Genomic DNA, 18453 nt, shown 5'->3' on the forward strand with positions numbered 1-18453 from the left:
ACACACACACACACACACACACACACACACACACACACACACACACACACACAAACAAACAAAAAAACCGGGGCGGGGGGGAAGAAGATATAACAACCACAATTACTTGAAGTTGACACGACAAGCAAACAGAGGGGACATCGGAGGGGGGAGGGGGGGGCGGGAGGAGGGAGGTAGGTTTTGGTGATGGGCAACAATAATCAGCCACAATGTATATCGAGAAAATAAAATTTAAAAAAATATATTAAAAAAAATAAAGACTGTTTACCTTTGGGGAAAAAAAAAAAAGAAATATAAACCAAGAAAAATAAAGTTACAAGTTGAGTTTAGTTTTACTTTTACTTGTAATAGAACAAATACCTGTGCCTTTTATTCATTCTCCAGAATTTCTCTATTAGATTTATTATAAACTAAGTGATAATTTATTCCCCATTTTGGATGTTTTGATGGCTTTGCATAATTAAAAAGCATCCCTAGAGAATCCCCCCCCCAAAAATAAATAAATAAATAAATAAATAAATATTTCACTTTGGAATTTCTCCCTAGTGTCAGTTTGAAATTATGTGTCATTGTGCACATTCCTTTAAAAAATTTTAAAAATTTATTATTAGCATATTCATTTTTACAAATCATGATATTTCTTTATGCCCCTTGCCCAACCTATCACTTCCCCACCCCCCTCCCTACATCTCCCCATCTCTAGCATCCTTAGGTTTGTTCTCTCCTTCTGAAAGTTCAACATATTGTTGTAGTCTTTTCTTTCTTTCTTTCCTTCATTCCTTCCTTCTTCCCTCCTTCCCTCTGTTTCTCTCCCTTCCTTTCTTCCTAGCAGCCAGTTATGAGTGAGAACACGTGGTATGTCTGTTTTTTGTCTGGCTTATTTCACTTAACACAGTTGTCTCCAGACTCATCCATGTTACTGCAAATGGCAGAATTTCATTCATTTTAGGGCTGAATATTATTACATTGTGTATATATATCACATTTTATTTATCCAGTCATCCATCGATGGACACTTAGGTTGGTTCCATATCTTGGCTATTGTAAATAGAGCTGCAATGAACATGGGGGTGCAGGTATCCCTTCAACATGATGATTTCCATTGCTTTGGATATATGTCCAGTAGTGGGATTGCTGGATCATATGGAAGATCTCTCTGTAGTTGTTTGAGAAACCTCCATCCTGTTTTCCATAATGGCTGTGCTAGTTTACAGTCTCATCAACAGTGTAGAAGAGGTCCCCTTTCCCCGTATCCTTGCCAGCATTTGTTACTCTCGTCTTTTTAATAAAGGCCAGTCTAACTGGGGTGAGATGATATCTTAGCGTGGTTTTGATTTGCATTTCTCTGATGACCAGTGATTCTGAGCATTTTTTTATGTACCTGTTGGCCATTTGTATGTCTTCCTTTAAAAGTGTCTATTCATCTCTTTTACCTATTTTTTAATTGGATTATTTGGTTTTTTTTACTGTATAGTTGTTTGAATACTTTGTATATTCTGGATACTAATCCCTTGTTGGATGTATAGTTTGAAAATATTTCCTCCCATTCCATAGGTTGTCTTTCTGCTCAGTTGATTGTTTCCTTTGCTGTGCAGAAGCTTTTTAGTTTGATATAATCCCATTTATTTTTTTTTCTTTTGTTGCTTGTGCTTTGGGGGTCTTATTCATAAAGTCTTTGCCCAGTCCTACTACATGGAGTGTTTCCCCTATATTTTCCTTCAGTAATTTTATGATTTCAGGTCTTACATGTAAGTGTTTAATCTATTTTGAGTTGATTTTGGTATACAGTGAAAGGTACAGGTTCAGTTTCATTTTTCTGCACATGGATGTCCAATTTTCCCAGCACCATTTATTGAAGAGGCAGTCTTTTCCCCAATATATATGTTCTTGCTGCCTTTGTCAAAGATCAGTTGTCTGGAAGTATGTGGGTTGATTCCCAGGTTTTCTATTCTATTCCATTGATCTGAGTGTCTGTTTTTATGCTAGAACCATGCTATTTTGGTTACAATAGCTTTGTAATATAATTTGAAGTCAGGTAGTGTTATGCCTCTGGCTTTATTTTATTTATTTATTTTTTTGTGACCAGCACTCAGCCAGTGAGTGCACCGGTCATTCCTATATAGGATCCGAACCCGCGGCGGGAGCGTTGCTGCGCTCCCAGCACTCTCCCGAGTGCGCCACGGGCTCGGCCCGGGCTTTATTTTTTTTGCTTAGGATTGCTTTGGGTAATCAGGGTCTTTTGTTATTCCATATGAACATTTGGATTGTTTTTTCTGTTTCTGTGACAAATGTCATTGGTATTTTGATGGGGATTGCATTGAATCTGTAGATTGCTTTGGGTAGAATGGACATTTTCACAATGTTAATTCTTCCCATCGAGGAGCATGGTATGTCTTTCCACCTTTTTGTGTTCTCTTTAATTTCTTTCAGTAGTGTTTTGTAGTTCTCATTGTAGAGATTTTTTACCTGCTTGGTTAAACTGATACCTAGGTATTTTATTTTTTTGGCAACTGTTGTGAATGGGCTTACTTTTTTGATTTCATTTTCTGCTAGTTTGTTATTGGAGTTTAAAAACAGTATTGACTTTTTGGTGTTGATTTGTGTATCCTGCAGCACTACTGAAATTGTTAATCAGCTGTAATAGTTTTTTGGTAGAGTCTATAGGTTTTTCTATGTATAAGATCATGTCATCAGCAAACAAGGACAGTTTGACTTCATCCTGTCCAATCTGGATGCCCTTTATTTCTTTCTCTTGCCTGATTGCTCAGGCTAGTACTTTCTTTTTTTTTTTGTCTTTTTCGTGACCGTCACTCAGCCAGTAAGTGCACCGGCCATTCCCATATAGGGTCCGAACCCGCGGCGGGAGCGTCACCGTGCTCCCAGCGCTGCACTCTCCTGAGTGCGCCACGGGCTCGGCCCTCTGGCTAGTACTTTCAATAGCATGTTTAAATAGAAGTGGTGAGAGTGGCATCCTTGTCTTGTTTGTGTTCTTAAGGGAAAAGCTTTCAGCTTTTCCCCATTCAGGATGATATTGGCAATTGGTGTGTCATAAATGGCTTTTATTGTATTGAGATAATTTTCCAACATATGATTTTTGTTATTCTATTTATAAAAGAGTTATTTTTGTATAAATTAGGAATGCTCACTCTTTTTTTTTTCTGATTTGCATTCATTTAACTTAAACATCCTTAAGTAATCAGTCCATTTACAAACTTAGCTAATACAAGTCCTTTAAATAATGTAAACTTCTCTTAAAAGTTTAACATATCTAATATTTCAGCACTTCGAATGCCTGAAAAGACTAATTTACAGCCCTGACAAGCAAGGTCTTCCTAAATACTTAACAACCCTTGTACCTTTTAAAATTTATGTTCTACCATAGCCAATTTAATGTCTTTTTCTATACTCAAAGTACAATTGTGAATACTGGCTTCTAAGTCAAGCAGGCAACTGATAGTATTTTTTCATTTGTTTGCAGGATAGCAAGAATCACTTGGTTTGTCAGCATAATGGCATCTGTAAACAGAACCAGTGAAGTAATTAAAAAATGTAAAATAAACAAACAACGTCTCCTGGAAGAGATAAATGAGAAGCGTGAATCCAACTGCTTAGTGGAAAGAAGCAATCAAGTCAGTTTACTGAGAGTTCAAAAGAGGCATTTCAGTAGTGCCTATAAGTCCTTTACTGATGCCAAGATCAAAGAATCTGTTCCTGACAGTGGCAGGGGCTCCTGGGTCAAACCGAGTATCCTTGTTCACATGGAGAAAAGGCACTTTCCACCGAAAAGTAAGATGTTGTGGTAGGATTCCTACCCAATTCATTGGAAGGGGTTATAAGTAAACTTAGGAAGAATTTCTGGGGTTGAAAGAGGTTCATGAGTATTGCCCTGGGATAGTTGAAATGCAATGTAGGCCAGTTGGTATAAGATATGCTATAGGCAAGAGACTGATTTTTCTGTGGATACAGAATTCCAGGCCCCATCTGGCTGGCTCATTCAGCAGGCTCTAGTTTTTTCCCTGGAATATGCATTCTCAATGGACTAAGGTGATTCAGGTGCTGATGGCCTGAGAACCACATTTTGAGAAAAGTTATTAGAGATGATTACAATAGGCCACAAAAACTTCAGGGACCTCCTATCTCAACTATTTCTGTTGCCTTTGCAATATTTCATGTGCATAATTGAGGTAAAATAGAAATGATTTTGATGATATACATCACACGAAAAGCCCTGACAAGCAGTAATAAAATGAGTAGGAAGTTTGGGGATGGGCAGTGGTGGTGACATGGTGGTGGTGGCATTATTTTGTAAGAAGAGGCAGAGGAACTGGTGGATGCCTTGATTGTGAATACTTGTTTCTTAGTCAAGGCTGACAGCTGACAGTATTTTTTCATTTATTTGAAAAAAATGAAAGGGTGTGTAATTATATTCAGTACAATGAACAAATGATTAATTTAGGTCAGAAACAAAAGAATCACAGCCCTGGAGATTTAACTGCTTTGATGTGGCTGTGACTTTACATTTATCTGCCCAATGCTCTTTGTAAGTGGTGTGGAGAGGGTGATGCAGTGTGGTGCAGAAGGCTGAGATCCTCCACTGTGTTTTAATCTGTAACAGTCATGTGTTTATTTTACTCCAGTTCTATTTCTAAGAAAATCTGCACAGTCTCTTATTCTGGTTGAATTACTTAGAACTAGGTGAGTTAAGTCACAGCTAGTATGTTAGCTCTCACAAATTTGATGATGGAGAGAAAAATCCACCTCCTTGGACAAACACAGTATACAAAATTACATGAAAATACATATACATGAGTCTAACAAATGTAATTTCCAAAACCAACTTTCATGGCATCAAGGTTATAAGCCAACACTTTTAGAACATTAAAACAGAACTTTCAATATTGTAGAAAAACTCTTTATTCCTTTTAAGTCAACAAACAGAAACTCAACTTTCTGATGACAAGATACAGAATAAGTATAGATCTAATTTAAATGTTATGGTAATTGGTATGTAAATACATGGTCTTTCTTTATTAGTCTAAACTAGTGGTTCTCAAAGTGTGGCCTAAGAACCCTTGGATATTCATGTATTGGGGTCCCTGAGGTCAAAACTATTTTCATAATAATCCTGAGATATTAATTGTCATTTTCACTCTCATGACTCTCACGCTGTCATGAGAGTACAGTGGGTTTCCAGAAGCTGTGTGATGTGCGATGACATCATTACTCTGACCATTAATGGAATGTGAACTTATCTTCTTGAATTTTAAAAACTTATGTTTTAATTTCTGATATGGTAAATATGGAGAAATATAACACATATGAACAAAAGCTTGATAGAGTCAATAATTGTTAAGAGTATAACAATCCTGAGACCAAAAAGTTTGAGAATTGCTGGTCTAAACAAAAGGTAGGTAATTGTTGACCCAGTTTTGTTTGTTCTCAAAGCTTGTTAAAATTTTCCCGTGGTTTTCTCATTCATTTCTACTTAAAAATTATGACCTTTGGTTTAAACTTTAATTCTAATCAAGCTGGAAAAAGAGATATTTGGGTTTTATTTTCTTATTTCCACAAGTGGAAAGTACCTGGGCATAGAAAATGGCGCTGACATTTTTTGAGTGCCTACTTTATTCTGAATACTTGAAGGCTTGAAATCGTCAAAAATAATACCTTTCTGTTCCTAATCTGAATTTAGATCAACTGAGAAATTAAGGTAAAAATGTCGACTTCATTATTGAAAAACAAATCTATAGTGGCACAATGGGCTTAAAAGCAGCCAAATGGCCAACCTACCTGTAAAGAGAATTTACCCCATCCCAAGCCAAAACTTCAGGCCTGCTGCACTAGACTGAGAACAGATAAGAGAGCATCCTCTGCGGAGCGAGCAGAGGCAGAAAAGAGAATTCTTGCTCGTAAAATGAGGAGATGGGACATTACCTCTAAAATTTGATGAACTTATTGGTCTGGTAGGCCCTCAACAGATATGTATTGAATCAAATGATATCATTAAGTATAAATGACATCATTCACTATAAAATAACATCCTCTTTATATAAGACGCCCTCTTCAGTCCTCTGAATGTTGAAGAACACCAAAGCTCAAAACTGGGCCCTCTTATTCTCTAGGTGATCTCAATCGGGACAGCTGGCAAGACTTAACCTGTTACAGGACCTAAAATATCTCTATTCTGATGACTCCCACATTTCTATTTTTGTCCCCGACCTCTCTCCTGAGTTCCGGACATGCGTATCACATTGCATATATCAGATTGCCACCTCTACTTGATGTTATCTCAGATTTACCATTGCCAAAACAGAATTCCTATTCCCCATTCCCAAAACACACACACTCACCAAACCCCAGCCCCGTCACCCCACCGGTATTCCTCATCTCAGAAAATGGCCAAAGGGCCGAGCCCGTGGTGCACTGGGGAGAGTGCGGCGCTGGGAGCGCAGCAATGCTCCCGCCGCGGGTTCGGATCCTATATAGGAATGGCCGGTGCACTCACTGGCTGAGTGCCGGTCACAAAAAAAAAAAAAAAAAAGAAAATGGCCAAAGATCTAAGAGTACCTTTGACCTCTCTTTTTCCCTCACATCCCACATCCAATCTGTCAGCAAGTCCTGTGAAGTCCTCCTTCAAAATCAATCCTGAACTTGACAACTGCTACCACCCTGACCCAATCCATGATCATCTCTCTCCTGAAGTATAACAGGGGCCTCCCAATCATCTCCCAGCTTCTACTCTCACTGTCCCCCACATTTACTTCATCACACTACAGCCTCAGTGGTCTTTTAAAAACATGTATTTGATTTATAAACATACATTGCTCAAAACTCACCTCTGGTTTTACACCACACTGATGATAAAATCCTCACCCCTTACTCTGTGCTTATAGGTCTTCCATGAACAGTCCCTGCTTATCTTTTGAATGTCATCTCCTCTACTCTCCCCGACCTCATCCCATATACCCCCCATAGTTTCCTTTCTGTTCTTGGGATAATACCAAGCTGGTTCCCGCCTCAGGTACTTGGCACATGCTGTCCCCTCTGCCTAGATCACTCTCTCTCCCCACCTGCTGCTTTATTCAGATCTTTGCTCAAAATCAATTCATCAGAAACCGTCCTATCTAAATAGCTCTCCTCAACACTCTACAACCCAGCTTTTCTCCATAATGTTGGTCACTCCCTAACAGAAGCTACACTCCTTGAAAGCAGGGATAACATCTGTTTTTTCACTGCTTTAGCCTCATTCCCTAGAATGGTGCCTGGTACAAATTAGGTACTCAGGAAATGTTTGTAGTCTGGTTGAATAAATATTGGGACATGGAGTATATTTTTCCAGAGGTAGTGGTGGATCTTACCTCATTCCTCTTGAGACCAATACCCCTTGGGCGATGGCTTACAAACTCATTTTCCCATGGCAACCTAAGTTGGTTGCTGTAGAAAAATCTTTAGAAATAGAAGAGGATAGGGCTGGCCAGTGAGCTCAGTCCCTTAGAGTGTGATTTTACAACACCTAAGGCTAAGGGTTCAGATCCCCTTACCGGCCAGGCACTGGAAAAAATAAAAAATAAAAAAAAGGAGGAGGATAATAACAAGGTACGCTTTGCTGGGCATATACAATAAGAATTAGGAGGCACTGTAGTCTTTTCCTTTGCACACCTGTGTGAGAAGAAGAAATGCTCATTCATTCTTCATTCATTCATTCAACAAATACGTATGAGTGCCTACTTTATGTCAGCTACTGTTCTATGTACTTGTCAATACAGCACTGAATAAAACCCCTGCCTCAGAAAGCTTAGATTTTATTGGGTAGATCCAGATAAACAAATTTATATATATATAGTATGTAAATATAAATATATATATAAATGTCAGATGGTTATAAGCAGATAAGTGCATGGAGGAAACAGAACAGAACAGGTGGGGGATAGGATGTTCTGTGTGGGGGATGCATTGCTGCCCACACAGCTGTATGGAATTTAGTACCAGGGCATGAGGGATGACCCAGAACTCCTGGGCTTCTTGAGGTAGCCAATGGAAACAAAAATAAGAGACAGACTGAGATTAGTCCCGATGGTCTAACCTGATGGTAAGACCATGAGTGTGCAGGAGGAGGAGGATAGGGATTTTGCTAAGAGCACCTGGAATTTTGGGGGCTCCTCTTTGCTTCTGTCAATAGTGATGTGAAGACCAGGGAAGGAGTTTTCTTAGCCAGTGATATCCAAGCTCTCTCTTCAGTCTTCCACGTGGAGATGTGGAGGCCAAAAGAAGGGCAGTGTTACTTACATAGCCTTAAAAACAGGAGACTGGGTTTCAAGTTCTGCCCATGCTTTTAGTCATTCATTGTCCCTAGACCTTAGTTTCTGTGTCTGTAAAACAGTATTCACCTTCTCACCCCCTCCAGGGTTATTTTGAAAACTATGAAATATGTTATACAACAAATGCTTTTTTATTTTTTATTTTTCAGGTAATGCCATATTTGGATAAAGTGAATCTCCAGAGACACACATAAATACATTGATCCTTCTTCAATGACTGTCTAAATTATTTACAAATATTAGCTATAAAAGAAGCTAAACAAAATTATTCACTAGGTCATCAAAAACCATTTTTTAAAGTTACATAAAACACACTACATCTTCATTCCATTTCATCATTTAGAATTAGATGTTCTGAAGAGAGGATTCGGAGTTATTAAAGATACTTTAAAGATGAATGACCTAAAAGTTTACTTTACAGTGATCTTGTCTGTTTTTAATTTAAAATGTTTAAATACTATTTTATGTTTGTTTACTCTGTTAGAGCTATGATTGTGGTGATTTGAATAAGTACGTATTTAAGAGGGTAATGTATGGTGCCTATGCATAGAGCTTTCTGTGACATTTCTTTGCCCTTCTCCAAAGTGAGCATAGAATCATCTCATGGCCAAATTCTATTTGGCTACTATCATCCTGTCTCGTTGCTTCCTGGATAGCACACTTTTCAAATTCTAACCCGGCCTGTGTTCCTTTTTGTAGTTAATAGCTTATTCCATATGGCAAGCAGAGCACTGCCTGGCCTGGAACTCAGCCACTTCTTGGCATTTGTCTTTACATCAATAAAATATTCACCTTTTATTTGGCTGCCCTCTGACTCTATAGAAAGCTCAGATTCATAGACAGCCAGAGCATTCTGGTGTTGGAAGGGATATGAAAGTCAGTTGGCCTAAAACCCAACCTCAGCTAGGACTGCTCTTGGACACGGTCAAATTCATCAACTATGAGGGTATGTAAAGAAGCCAGACCTGAAGCTAATTGTTTACTTATTAAAAGGTAAATACCTAGTGTCAAGAACTGTGAAGGGTTAGCCTGACACAGTTTCACTGGCACTGATGGAAGACATGAGATTCCTGGTTCAGAGGCGAAGAAATGTACAGGGCACAGCGAGCAGCACAAGCTTCACGTTTGGGTTGGTTCCCCTTGCCCTCCCTACCCCCTTGAGACCCACGGGGCAATGTGGAGCTGTCCAGGTAGATGCCACATGCACAGAGGCTTTGCCTCACAGCTGAGGAAACCTGAGCTTAAGAAATCCAACCTTTGCCCCAAGGGGGACATTATCTGTATTATACTGGATAGTAAGCAAACCTACCTTCTGCTCTAGAGGAAGACACTATCTCTATGTTCCAAAGAGATAGTCTGGAACAAAGGCTGCCAGTGCCTCTTCCCCCTAGATGGGTAGAAATGTGAGAGATCTATGTAGAGTTATCGCCCAACACTTAACAGGCCAAATAAGGGCTCAAATACAGTGTCATTTATTTGGCTCAATCTAAGATAAATCATAGGAGATAAACACATAGTAGTAAATGAGCGTCAAGTTATAAACAATACAATTAGCAACTTCCCTAACTTCCTTTCTGTATAGCATTATTCTGTCTCCTCCCCCACGTGCCTCTGGTTTTATGAACTACTTGCGTTTCCCTGAATTTGCCTTATTCTCTTCTCCTTCACCTAAATTCAACTCGTGCAGGATTTAATGTATATACCACCTCCTTTTGGAAGCCTTCCCTCACGCCCCTCCCCTACCTTAGTTAGGCATTTCTACTTTGTTGTCCTCTGTCACCCTACAACAGCCTCGAGCTAAAACCAGAAACTCAGAAGTCATGAAACAACATATGTTTTGGACTCTGACCCTGCCCGAAGTGGCAGCAAGTCCAGCCAGCTTGTCCACCCCTTCTGGTATCACCTCCTATCGGCCAGTGCGTGTGTTCCCTCAGTAAGCGCTTGGTGACAGACATTGTCCTCCTCTTCTGTCCTGGCTTCCTGCAATGCTACCTGCAGGTGAGCCCACTAATGCATGGCTTCCTGTGGCACCCTGTTGCTCCAGAAAAGACCAGTGTGGCCCGCCATGGCTGCAATCACGGATATCTACCGCCTCTTCCCTTAGAAGTTCCCTGCAGGCCACAATTGGGGACCCACACCCCTTTCCTGGCACTTCAGTGTGTCCAACGGGACAGGCAGGCAGAGCCAGAGGCCAAGGAGCACCAACCAGGCCACTACCCTGAGAACAAGAAGGGCCTGAGGCAATAGTAGGCCTGGATTGTGACACCCAGAAGGAAGGGTGTGGGTGGGCAGGCTGAAGACATTCAGGTGTAACACTTTTACCCAAATCTGCACTTTTCTGTCCTTTCTACAGTGCTATGGGTGGGTGAAGTGGCTCCGCTTAGAGTGCTGGGGGAGGAGCAGAGACTGGAATGTCTGCACATGTTTCCCTCGGGGGTTTTAGTGAAAAAGCTCTTTTACTTTATGCCCCTCTTTTACTGCAGGCGCCTCTTCCTCATTCTTGAGTCTGGGAGGCTGTTCTAGAGAACAGTCTGAACCACAGATGTCACACTGTGATATAGTGTGTAGTTAGAATCACCCCATCCAAGTGCTTTGTTCTGGGACCAAAATGTTGTGCCTCAATGCTCCTTTGCCTTGAGCACAGGGTGACAGGCTTCCTCTGATTTCCTGTGAAGAACTGACTTCTAGATGATGCACCAGGCAAAGGTGACCTGGGCCATCTCCTTTTCTCCTGTTATCTTCCCCATCAATGAAATAAGCCAAACGGCCCCTGTCCCACCCTGCAGTCACAGAGGCCTTCCTGTTCTTCAACTCTGCCTGGGAGGCTCCTTCCTCGTTCTTCTCAGATCTGGCTCCTTGTCATCCTTCAGGTCTAGAGTGTCGCCTCCTCAGAGTCCTACACTGACCACTGCACCTAAAGCAGACTGAACTTTGCCATGCACATATTTATTAGTATGCAGGCAAAAATAAAAGTTGTGGAATATCTTCTATAAGCTCTTGAAGTCTTCGCTCTTGCCTTGCTACTCAAAGTGTGGTCCCCGGACCAATGGCAGCAGCAGCATCTGGGAACTTTTGGAAATACAGAACCCAAGGTTTTACCCCAGACCTAATGAACCAGAATCTGTCTTTAACAAAATACTTAGATGATGTACATACACATTGGAGTTTGAGAACCATGGCAGTTTAAGGCACACCCACAGACACCTTTCCTGAATGGGTTATTCCCTTTTCTAGTACACCATTCTCAACTCTAGCTGCACCTTTGAAATACCTGATGAGCTTTAAAAAAAAATACATTTCCCTAGGCCCTGATTCCAGTGTTTCTCAATCACTTGGCAGGGTTGGGCCTTAGGCACTGGACTTGTTTAAAGGTTCCCCTGGAGATTCTAATGTGCAGCCTGGGATGAGAACCACTGATCTAGCTGGCATTGAGCTGGGATTCCTCTCTTAAGGAATCCCAGGCCTCAGGCACCATTCTGAAAAGTACAGGCCAGAGGAAAGCAAACTTTTTCTGTAAAAGACTAAAGGGTGAGTACTTCAGTCTTTACAGCTATGTGGTCTCTGTTACAATTTCATTCCGTCACTATAGACTGGAAGCAGACCTATATAAATGTAAATACATGAGCATGGCTATGTCCAGTGAAACTTACAGACACTGAAATCTGAATTTCATATAATTTTCACATATTGTGAAGTATTATTTTTTGATGCTTTCCAGTAATTTAGAAATATATGTCTTGCTCATGCAAGAGAGGTATATCTAGTTAATCCACATATCTGAGCCTCACTCATTCCAACAATGAAAAATCATTATGCTAATGAATTGGTGTTAACTGAACCTGAAGGTTGCCAAGGCACTTGTGATAAACACCTATGGAGCTGGTCCTCTATCAGTCTCTCCAGCACTAACCATGCTAGCTGACCACTGCTGGAATTTATACTTCCTAGGTTAACAACTAGCCTCTCCTAGCATACACAGATGAAAATGAACTAACACAAACATGTCATACTGTTTAACCTACAGTATCTTAAAATAAGTCACATGCAATATAAAACTAGAACAATTCTTGCACAAAGCAGGAGTCAGTCTTTGTTGAATGAATAGGAACTACAGATTGAAATGAAAGCAACTAACTGGGTTCACTCCTTATACCAGCCAGCTGCAAAAAAAAAAAAAAAAAAAAAAAAAGTAACTAACCAATCTGTGCCCCTACCAAAATTCAAATTACTGTATTTACAAAGAGGACCACTCCCGAATGCAGAAGAATCACAGGTCATTTAGTCCCCCTTTGTTTTTTCTTTCTTTGCTTTTTTTGTTTTTTTGGTAGTCCCCCTTTGAAGTGGGCATGCCCTGGGCCTGACCAGGAACTACCGGTGCCCCCAGGTGCATCCTGACTCAGAACCCCATTCCAGCAAGACTCCCTCAGGGAGCTCCAGGGAGAAATGCACAGCTTTCCTCTCTGTCTTTCCAGAGCAATTTTCTCATCAGAACTTTTTTCCCTGGTAAAAAATGAAACCATTTGGCTCATCAATTTTGCAGATCATTAAAAACTCATTTGCTTCCCTGCTCTATTTATTTTGTCATTATTTTTAGGATTAGAATAAACACAACTCCCAGTACATATTTCTAATCTCTTTTGGCTAGAACAGCAAAGATGGGATCATCATTTATCTGTCGTGGTGCGGAAATGTAAATAGGAATCTTTACATAATTATGCTTCAGATTTCTAGATAACCAAGATTTTTCCCTTAGGATAAAATAAGTGTCTCTTTACCAGCAGTTGCTGGAATTGCCTAAAATCTGTTCTTCTGTAGCTTTAGGAAGATATAATTAATCAGATATGTATGATATGGGTAACAAAATACATTGGCTTTTATTGTAAGACTGGCCCGAAAGCGGGAATCTTACTTGTTGGGAAGGCTCATATCGCAAAGTCCAGGAGACAGAGATTGCTGCAATCAAGCAAGAGGTTTTTTATTTCCAGCATGCTGGGGTTGCTCCGTCTTCAGGACAGAAACGGCCCTGAACTCTTAACTCAAGCATCTTTTATACAGTTTGGTAGGCAGACTTTGGTAACAGGATGGGTTGTACGCTGTTTATTGGCCACTTTAAGCAATTTTTAAAACCATTGGGCTTTTAGCTTTTGGCAGGCAAAGGAAGGACTGAGATATTGACCAACGGTCTACTCCTTCCTTCCCTCCTCTTTCCTCCCTTGGTGTCCAAAGATAAGGAACTGGTCATGCTGTTCCTGGAATTGGGTGAACATACTCCCTTCCTGGAACTGGGTGTACTTTGGGTGGTTTGGGAAGTCCCACCCGCAGGGGCTTGTAAAACCTTGTGCAAGCTAATTACAGAAGCAGAAAAGCTAGTCAATTAATATTCAAGGGTGGGGGAAGGGGTTCAGGTCCACATTCCCCCCTTTTTCTTGTGGGTATTTCAATCATGAAATATTGATACTTGTTGGTTTAATTCCTGATATTGTTGCCTTACATAGACTGTGTCCCCAACCTGGAACTGGTGAGAAACTTCAGGGGTCCCAGGTTCACAGGCCGCCGCCAGCTGCATCCAGACTTCCTTCTGCACTGCTTGCAGTCCTTTTAACCTGGCATATAAGTCACTGTTACTGTGGCAAGTGGGTTCAAAGGCATCCCCCAGTAAAGTGAAGGGGGCAGGGGTATCATAGAGAATTTCAAAGGGGGTCAGGTTGAACCGGGAGGGGGTGTTCCTAGCTCTAAACAGGGCCAAGGGAAGGAGCACCACACAGTCCATGCCAGTCTCCGTGGTTAATTTAGTCAGGGTCTCTTTTAGAGTTCTGTTCATCCTTTCTACCTGTCCTGAACTCTGGGGTCTGTAGATACAATGTAATTTCCAATTGACCCCTAGGTATCTGGCCACTCCCTGGCTTACCTTGGCAACGAAGGCGGGCCCATTGTCGGACCCAATTACCTTGGGTACCCCGAAGCGTGGGAAGATTTCTTCCAGGATTTTCTTGACCACGACGGTGGCTGTTTCCTGCTTTGTTGGGAATGCTTCTACCCATCCAGAGAGGGTGTCTACAAAAACTAGGAGATACCTGTAACCATATTTACCTGGCTTGATCTCTCTAAAGTCTACTTCCCAATATACCCCAAGTCTGTCTCCCCTGGGTCTTTTGCCAGGTCCAGTGGTATTCTTAGAAGCATTTACCTTTTGACATGGCACACAATTTTTAACCATCTGCTCTACTAATTGTTTTAGCCATATGATATTTTGTTCTTAGGGCAGTTTGGACCAATTTGTTTACTCCCAGATGAGTCCATTGGTGCATTTGTTTGATCATGGCGCATGCTTGTTCTTGTGGCAAGATAGGCTTGCCTGAAGCTGCATGCCAGCGCCCTTTTTCCTGATTGAAGTGGTTATTAGAGTTCCTTGAGATCTCTGCTACGTCTTCAGCAGAGTACTTAAACTTGGGCCCCTTCAGCTCTGGTATATCAACCAGCAGAAGAGAAATGGACCTGTGGGCTGCCGCCCTTGCCTCAGAATCAGCTAAGTTGTTTCCCTTGGCGATGGGGGAATCCCCTTTCTGGTGGCCCGGGCAGTGTATAATACTCACTTTTAGTGGTCGGTGAAGGGCCTCCAACAGGGCTACGATCTCTCCCTTATTTTTGATTTCTTTTTCTCCAGAGGTCAGCAGACCCCGTTGCTGATAGATAGCGCCATGCACATGGGCAGTGGCAAAGGCATACCTGCTGTCCATATAGATGTTGATTCTTTTGCCCTCTCCTAGATCAAGGGCTTTTGTGAGGGCCATGAGTTCTGCCTTCTGGGTGGACGTTCCTGCAGGTAAGGCCTGTAGCCATATCAGGTTCTGGCCATCTACCATAGCGGGTCCTGCTTTTCGTACCCCTTCCTCCAGGAAACTGCTGCCTTCAATGAACCAGGTGGCTTCGGCGTCCATCAGAGGCTGATCTGACAAGTCTTTCCGCCATCCATGTGCCTCAGCAAGCACTTGTTGGCAGTTATGGATAGGAGGGTCAAGGTCGGGGTCTGGGAGCAACGTGGCTGGATTTAAGCTCGCCCGGGGAGCAAAAGTAACCCGATCTGAGTTCAGTAACAGAGTCTGATAGTGAGTCATGTGAGCATTTGTGAGCCAGCGGTTGGGGGGCTGGCGTACAATACTCTCTAAGGCATGAGGTGCCGAAATTACCAAACTCTGTCCCATAGTCAACTTGTCAGCATCTTTTACCAGAACAGCTACTGCCACTATGATTCTTAGACAAGCTGGCCACCCCGAGGCTACTGGGTCTAGTTTTTTTAGACAGATATGCTACAGGCCTTTTCCAGGGCCCATTTTTTGAGTTAGGACCCCCTTTGCAACCCCCTTATTTTCTGCCACATACAGGAGGAAGGGCTTGGTTGCATCGGGGAGCCCTAGGGCCGGAGCAGACATCAAGGCCGTCTTGATGTTGTTAAAAGCCTGTTGTTCTTCCTTTCCTCACTTGAAGGGCTGACTGTTCTTAGTGAGGGGATATAACGGGGCTGCCATCTCAGCAAAACCAGGTATCCATAGGCGGCAGAACCCGGCAGTACCTAAAAATTCCCTGACTTGTCTTGGATTAGCGAGTGGCAGAATGTGAAACACGGTCTCTTTTCTGGCCTCAGACAACCACCTTTTCCCATCTTTAAGAAGGTACCCCAGGTAACTGACCTGTCGCTTGCAGATCTGAGCCGTTTTTTGGCGGAGACTCGATAGCCCAGTTCTCCCAACTCTGTGAGGAGACGCTTTGTTCCTTCCAGACACAGTTCTTCCTCGGCTGCTGCCAGGAGGAGGTCATCTACATACCGTAACAGAGTCACCTGGGGGTTAGAGGCCCGGAACATAGCCAAGTCTTGGTGGAGGGCCTTGTCAAAGATGGTGGGCGAGTTTTTGAATCCTTGAGGCAGGTGGGTCCATGTGAGTTGCCCTGCTAGGCCAGTCTCCAGATCTTTCCATTCGAAGGCAAAATAATCTTGACTTTTTACAGCCACCGGTAAACAGAAGAAGGCATCTTTGAGGTCCAGTACCAAGTACCAGGTCCTGTCTGGAAGTAAAGAACTTGAAAGATTATAGGGGTTAGGAGCTGTGGAGTGGAGGTCGGCCACCCGCTTGTTTACCTCTCGGAGGTCCTGGACCAGTAGGTAATCATTAGTCCCAGGTTTTCGGACTGGTAGCAAGGGCGTGTTCCAGGCTGATTGGCACTTCCGTAGGATCCCCAGCTGGAGCAAACAGGCAATGTGGGGTCTGATGCCTTCGTGTGCCTCTTGGGACATTGGGTATTGTTGGACAGCTATTGGACTGGCCTGAGCCTTCAGCTCTATGTGGACAGGGGGCCGGTTTTCAGCCTTCCCTATCCCTGCAGTTTCTGCCCACGCCTGGGGGTAGTTTTCTAACCAGCAGTCCATCTGTCCGGTCTCCCGGCCTTGTTTTTTAAACAATTGGTATTCATCTTCCAGCCTGAGAGTTAGTACCTGGAGAGGCTTTCCTTGTTGATTTAGCACCCGAGGTCCCTTGGGGTCAAAATGAATTTGAGCACCCATTTTGGTGAGGAGGTCTCTTCCCAGTAGTGGGTAGGAGCACCCAGGAATTACAATGAACGAGTGGGATACCCAGCCCATGCCTAGGTCCACTGTTGTTCTTCGGGTAGTCCATGAGTACTGTCTGTTCCCTAGTTTCCCTAACTACAGTGGCCAGAATTTTATGAAGATTTCTTTCTTGTTGTTTTTTTCTCTTTATTTTTTTAGCTTCTTGCTCTTTCTGTTTTCTTTTTTCCTTTTCTTCCTCTGACTCTCTATTATGATAAACCTTTTCAGCCTCTTGCACTAATTCCCTCAATGACTTATCTTGTAACCCCTCAAGCTTCTGCAGTTTCTTCCTGATGTCTCTGCTGGACTGGTCAATAAAAGCAACTGTCACTGTAGCCTTGTGCTCCTCACTACTAGGATCATATGGGGTAAACTGACCGAATGCTTCCATGAGTCTCTCCAAAAATGCTGATGTAGACTCATTGGGCCCCTGATCACCTCTCTTACCTTAGTCAAATTGGTGGGGCGTTTTGCTGCCCCTTGGAGACCTGCCATTAGAGCCTGGCGATAGACCTTCAGGTGCTCCCTACCTTCTGCCGAGTTAAAATCCCAGTTAGGTCTGGTCAACGGGAATCCTGCATCTATGACATCAGGGAGGAGGGTAGGTTGCCCATCGGCTCCTGGAACATTCTTTTGAGCCTCCATGAGGATCCGTTGCTTCTCCTCAGTGTTGAACAGGACCTGGAAGAGCTGCTGGCAGTCATCCCAGGTGGGCTGATGAGTATAAAAGACAGACTCCAAGAGAGAAATTAGGCCTTGTGGCTCATTAAAGCACTTGTGGTAAAGGGAACATAGACCGTAAAGGGTTCTTGGGCACTGGGGCCTGGTGTAAGGGCAAAAAAGGGGGGGGGAAGGAGACATGAGCTACGAGGGGTCCGTGTTTGTGAGTCAGGTACAAGGTCTTACTGAGGCCTCATCTGGTTTCTGTTTTCATCTTCGCTGTTATCTCAGGACCCTGCAAGATTTTGATTTGTGCCAGTGTACTTGGCTAGTGCCTAAGGTCAGCTAGCTTCCAGTCGTTTGGACTTGATAATTTCTCAAAATTCTACAAGACTCAAAGAAAGAACTGTTAGCTTTGCAAAGTACTAATTAGCTTCTCAGCCTTGTTTTTTTACTTAGTAAGTGGGATAAGAAAGTCAGGGGATGGGAAGCAAGAGGAGAGAGAAAAAAAACCTGTCCTTTAAAAAATCCTCCCCGCCCCCGTAGCCCAGGCTGCTTTAGGTCCCCAAACGGCTTCAGTCCTGTTCACTCCAACAATTCTCCATTGTCGATAGTTCTTTCCACTTTTATGGAATGGGCCGCCGACTCATCTGACTGCTTCAAGCTATTTTCAGGGTGCAGTAGGGGTTAATGTGGAATGGAACTATTTGACATGATGGAGGACATAGCTCTTGTTACCCAGCTGGGGTGGCACAGAGGATCAAGGGCATTTGTTTATCTATTGTCTTAACAGTTGATTCACAATAGGTGGCTTACTCAGAGTTGGCAAGCTATACATTAATTGGTACATCAAGAATTTTAAGAACTTACATG

The 18453-nt window shown here is 42.5% G+C and overlaps 1 protein-coding gene across 1 annotated transcript; it reads left to right on the forward strand.

Annotated features, from left to right (window-relative positions):
* The first annotated feature begins 3509 nt into the window (after positions 1-3509).
* SPATA45 (spermatogenesis associated 45) lies at positions 3510-8487 on the forward strand. Its single transcript, XM_063113638.1, has 2 exons — positions 3510-3786; positions 8468-8487. The coding sequence occupies exons 1-2, from the start codon at positions 3510-3512 to the stop codon at positions 8485-8487; spliced, it is 297 nt and encodes a 98-aa protein (XP_062969708.1).
* Positions 8488-18453: the final 9966 nt, after the last annotated feature.

This window comes from Cynocephalus volans, chromosome 11 (genome assembly GCF_027409185.1).
Source record: "Cynocephalus volans isolate mCynVol1 chromosome 11, mCynVol1.pri, whole genome shotgun sequence".
Lineage (NCBI taxonomy): Eukaryota > Metazoa > Chordata > Mammalia > Dermoptera > Cynocephalidae > Cynocephalus > Cynocephalus volans.